The following is a 5247-nucleotide window of genomic DNA, read 5'->3' on the forward strand; positions in this document are numbered from 1 at the left end:
AGGACAGCAAAAATGTTGCATGTCATAAAGTCTCAAGTAGAATAACAAGGACGCCCCTGAGTGATCTTTTAGAATTTTCTCCGAATCACATATTACAGCAAGTCACCAAGGACAAGAACATAACAGTTCTTCTATTAATGCACAGTTCTTCTATTAATGCACATCATATAAAGAAATTCTGTAAAATTGAAATGGAATATACTTTTAAGTCCACGAGTCCAACCACTAAGCCAGAACTAGGCTGTGAAATGAAGACGATTCAATGAGAGTCATACCAAAAAACTATTGCCTGAGATCGACCTGTGGCTTAGTATACTTTGACAGCTCCAGTCAGGTGAGTATTTCCTTCAAATTTTAGGCAATCCTCGATATTCAGCACTCAAATCTCTTGCGATGCATCAAAATAACAAAGTAATCTCGGCCAACTAACCCATATACTTTAAAAAAATATATGCCTTCTGCAAGTAAAATCTAGTCCATTCTAATGTTGGCTAAATCTTGATTCGGCTTTTCACTTTTTCTTTTCTTGCTTGTCTTCTTCTTCTTCAATAGGCCTTTCTCTGCTAATGACTTTAACTTCTGAGCTTTTCGCTCTTTGGCTTTTTCATCAAAGCCATCATCCATCATTCTCATTGTAGCAACCCGTCTAGCCTTGTAGACCTGAAATTGAAAAAGTGGCTGACATATTTTCATCCTAGTTCTCATGGCAGATTCTGGAAATACCACTCGTTGAAGAATAAACCACAACCAATTTGGAAGACAGCTAGCAGAAGTGAGGAGACATTTCCAAATATTGAAATAGCAATACTTACTCAAAAATGGTAATTTGCTCTTACCTTTGTGATATTATCCTCAAGCACTTCCTTTTCTTCGCACCCAAACTTCTCCAACTGTTTTCCTATAACAGCTTCTATTTCATGCACAAGATCTACATCATTCTGCAATAATATTAAAATCGTTAGCAATGCCAACAAAAACCAGAAGCCTCTGATATTCATCACTCTGAATAAGTAACACTAATATAAGAAGAATTGATTTAAAAGAAGGATCTCACTATTCATACCTGGGTGATAAAGCTAAGAGCCAGGCCGCCTCTCCCTGCTCTGGCAGTACGCCCAACTCGGTGAACATAATCTTCTGGATATCTACATAGAAATGAGACATCTACTATTGATAAAGAGAAATGCCACCACAAGTTTACAACTAAATGTAAAAAATAAGCCGGTAAATACCTGGGAACGTCGTAATTTAGGACTAAATCTACAGTGGGAATATCCAAACCGCGATTGGCTACATCAGTTGCTATTAATAAAGGGACCCGACCAGATTTAAATTTATGCAATGCAGAAAGCCTTGAAGATTGGGATTTGAAAGAGTGCAATGCTGCAACATCAAATTCAAGCTGTTCCAGCAATAAACTCAGAAGCTCACAACTCCTGCTCAACCACAGTACACATAAATGCAGAGGCTAATTCAAGAATGGGGCCAACATATAATAAAAATAATCTCGTCACAACTTACCACATAATATATTTTATTTGTTTTTCATTAGCGAATCAACATTATCAAATGGGAAAAAATGGTTTCTGTTAGAATATCGACTCAAATAACTTATATTTCCGTCTACATTTCCATATCATGAAAGCCCATCAAAACTTCAGTAGTTGTGTCATTTCATTCTGTTACCATCAAAATTTGAGTGGAAAGGTGAAAATGTCCAACTACTCAAAGGCAAGCGACTACAGAAATCATAAGTTCTAATCTCCAGAGCTTATATAAGTCACCAAAATTAAAGGAAAATGATGGAAATAACACTGGAAATTGAAGGGAAATTCCTAACATGATTTAAGTACATACAAAATCTAGAGAAATCCTAATAAAATGAAAAGGAAATGTAGAAAACATAAGAAAAAGCTACTTGAATGATAAAAAAATTAAAAAGACTTGAACGATGAACTTGAAATTTGCAGAGTTGCTGCTGTAGAGTTGTATGAGTTTGTTGTCCCTTCTCTGTTTACTCCCTTGCATATTTGGAAGGTGAAAGTTGCTTAACTCCCCACTTCCCCAACTTCCTCAACGTCCAAGTTAGGATCAAACTGTTAACCGTTCAGACTAATTTTTAGCCAGAAACATTGACTATCATTGTTTGTCCAATGGGCTAGTCGTATATTAGGCTTCTCAAGAATTTAATGGGCTTACCATGTCGGCCCAAATTTTATTTTTAGCACAAACACATTCATCTTAATCCATAGAGCTTTGACCATAAATGGCTATATCTGACAATTTAGCAAGCTGTGAATGAAAAATTGCATCCAGCAGTTCCTTAGACAAAGTCTTCCATTATCCACACCAAAATATACCGTTCACAGGATCTCACTCCACACATGTTAGACTATGTTAAACCTAATAATCATTACATTTTACAAGATGTTCAACTGAAACACATTAAAAGCACGGGTAATTAAAAACTCGTGGATACAGAAAAGAAATAGTACCTGCAGGTGGAGACAAAAATTATGGCAGATCGAACACTCATTTCTTCCATTTTTTTTAGTACGTGAAGCAAATAAACATCCTTTACATTCTTTGGAATAAAAATATACTGCTGTCTCAGAGATTCTACAGTCTTCAATCCTTCATATGCAGCATAAAAATATGCCTTATTTGCAGAAAGCTCAAGCAGTGTTTGCAAATTACTCGTCATGGTAGCCGAAAATAGTAAAGTTTGTCGATTCTTTGGCAAGCACTGGAAAATAACTCTCAATTCCGCTTCAAAGTTAACACCCAAAACCCTGTCTGCTTCATCCAAAACTAGAAACTGCAAAAAATCAACTTACCATTCAGATATACCTTGCACTCATGATATATCTCAGCCACAAGATAACTTATATTCCATGGAAAGGATAATATTACAGATCAATAGAAATAAAAAAAAAGTATATAACTATGAAACCAGGAAAAAAAACTAGAAGAACTAACGGCCAGGAAGTAAGATTAACAACCTTGGCTTTGGAGAAAACATCAGGGATATCATCAGGATTTTGCTCAATTAGAACCTTAATCCTGCCAGGAGTAGCAATCACCACATGAGGTCTCTGGATTAGGGCTTGGGCCTGGTTTATCATATCCATGCCGCCCACAACCACCGCCACTCGGAGGCCCAAACCTGAACCGAAGGCTCTGAACTGCTCCGCCAACTGGTACGCCAGCTCCCGAGTCGGAGTCACCACCAGAGCGAAAACCCCGTATGGATCCTCGGCGAGACGATGGAGAATCGGGAGCGCAAAAGCCGCCGTCTTGCCGCTACCGGTCTGGGCAAGGCCCATGACGTCCTGGCCAGATAGGATTTTTGGAACGCAATGCTGCTGGACTGGAGTAGGCCGCTTCATGCCCAGCTCCTTGCAGGTCTTGACAGCCCATTCGGCGAGGCCAAGGTCCGAGAAGGTTACGTGGGCAGGAGTTGGGTCAGGGTTTAACTCTTTTTCGAACGATTTCGGTGCTTCAATTGCGGCGGCGGTAACCGGCGAGGAGGGTTTGGGAGGTCGTGATATTTTGGCGGCGCCGCCAGATTTTCTCCGGTGAAATAAGGGGAAATTCTTGTCCACCTCGATGTCTCCCTCCATTGTCGTGAATCTTCGCCGATAATCAATTTAGAATGACATTATTAAGCCAACCCCAATTGATTTTAGGGGTCCATATTATTATTCTTAGTTTATTTCTTGTTAATAATCATAATAAACAATGATAATCTAGAAAATTATACAACTACATATCTATATCTATATCTATATAAATATATAGATTGAATTGTGAATTTCCTCTATTGTGCCCATTAAAATTGTATTCTAATGACACTTTATCTTCTTTTTATGTAATTAATTAATTATTATTATTAATCCATTGACTAATTATTATTTATTACTCTTTCACTCACTTTTTCAAGAAAATCACTATTATAAATAAATACATGGTTATTTATTTTTTCATCTACTCATTTAACAATAATCATTAATATATTTTTATTGTTAATTTTAAAATTATTTACTTTAATATTTACATTGACATCAAATTCACAAAAAATCACTATCATAATGTTAAAAATTTAAATAAATTGTTAATCTATACTAATTCACAAAAAATCACTATCATAATGTTATAATCTATATCTATATCTATATAAATATACGGATTGAATTGTGAATTTCTTCTATTATCCTCATTAAAATTGTACTCTAATGATATTTTTTCTTCCTTTTATGTAATTAGTTAATTATTAATCCATTGACTGATTATTATTTATTACTCTTTCATTCACTTTCATGGCATGACTACAAATAATATCAAAGTATTTATTCAACAACTAATTATTCGAAACAATATGTAATAATATTATTTATAAAATTAATTGATTTTGTGAAAATACCTTACAAATAATAGTAATAGTGTTATACATTCTTTTATTAAAATAAATAATACAAAAAATTATGCTAACAGAGGTTTCGAACTTATTTTTACAATTTATGTATTAATTATATTTTTCATAATCTTAGTTTTTTTACAAATAATACAAAAAAAAATTTATGTTTAACAAAACAGAAAATAAGAAATTATAAATTTATATGTCGATGTTTAATCTATATTTATATCTATATATATACTAATCTAAATATATGAATGTGAATTGTGAATTTACATAAATATCCTTACCTTCATTTAATAATAATAATTTAATTAAATATTCTTACATTCATTTAATAATAATAATTGATACATGTTTTCTTTTTCATATATTCTTTTAATAATAATCATTTCATTAATACATTTTTATTTTTAAATTTAAAATTAATTACTTTAATATTTACATTGACATCAAATTCACAGAAAATCACTATCAAAAATACATGTTTATTTTTTTGTTTGTTTTTCATCTATTCATTTTATAATAATCATTAATATATTTTTATTTTAAAATTTAAAATTAATTACTACATATTTTCTTTTTCATATATTCTTTTAATAATAATCATTAATATATTTTTATTTTTAAATTTAAAATTAAATACTTTAATATTTACATTGACATCAAATTCACATAAAATCACTATCATAATTACATATTTATTTTTTTTTGTTTTTTTCATCTATTCATTTAATAATAATCATTAATATGTTTTTATTTTTAAATTTAATTATTTACTTTAATATTTACATTGACATCAAATTCACAGAAAATCACTATCATAATAT

The 5247-nt window shown here is 32.2% G+C and overlaps 1 protein-coding gene across 1 annotated transcript; it reads right to left on the bottom strand.

The window, feature by feature from the left end:
• Positions 1–444: 444 nt before the first annotated feature.
• Positions 445–3703, bottom strand: LOC140804661 (DEAD-box ATP-dependent RNA helicase 36). The gene is made up of 6 exons (XM_073160750.1): positions 3003–3703; positions 2496–2818; positions 1233–1436; positions 1064–1145; positions 837–938; positions 445–660 (listed from the first exon to the last, which is right to left on the bottom strand). The coding sequence occupies exons 1-6, from the start codon at positions 3621–3623 to the stop codon at positions 472–474; spliced, it is 1521 nt and encodes a 506-aa protein (XP_073016851.1). The 5' UTR covers positions 3624–3703; the 3' UTR covers positions 445–471.
• Between the last annotated feature and the right edge of the window lie 1544 nt (positions 3704–5247).

The sequence above is a fragment of the Primulina eburnea genome, chromosome 11 (assembly GCF_022965805.1).
Source record: "Primulina eburnea isolate SZY01 chromosome 11, ASM2296580v1, whole genome shotgun sequence".
In the NCBI taxonomy this organism is placed as follows: domain Eukaryota; kingdom Viridiplantae; phylum Streptophyta; class Magnoliopsida; order Lamiales; family Gesneriaceae; genus Primulina; species Primulina eburnea.

Excerpts from the sequence above, each read along its gene's own strand:
- LOC140804661 (XM_073160750.1), bottom strand. The coding sequence starts at position 3,623 with ATGGAGGGAGACATCGAGGTGGACAAGAATTTCCCCTTATTTCACCGG. Across the intron at positions 2,819-3,002 it reads ATGTTTTCTCCAAAGCCAAG|TTTCTAGTTTTGGATGAAGC; the intron begins GTTGTTAATCTT and ends GATTTTTTGCAG. Across the intron at positions 661-836 it reads TTGAGGATAATATCACAAAG|GTCTACAAGGCTAGACGGGT; the intron begins GTAAGAGCAAAT and ends TTTCAATTTCAG.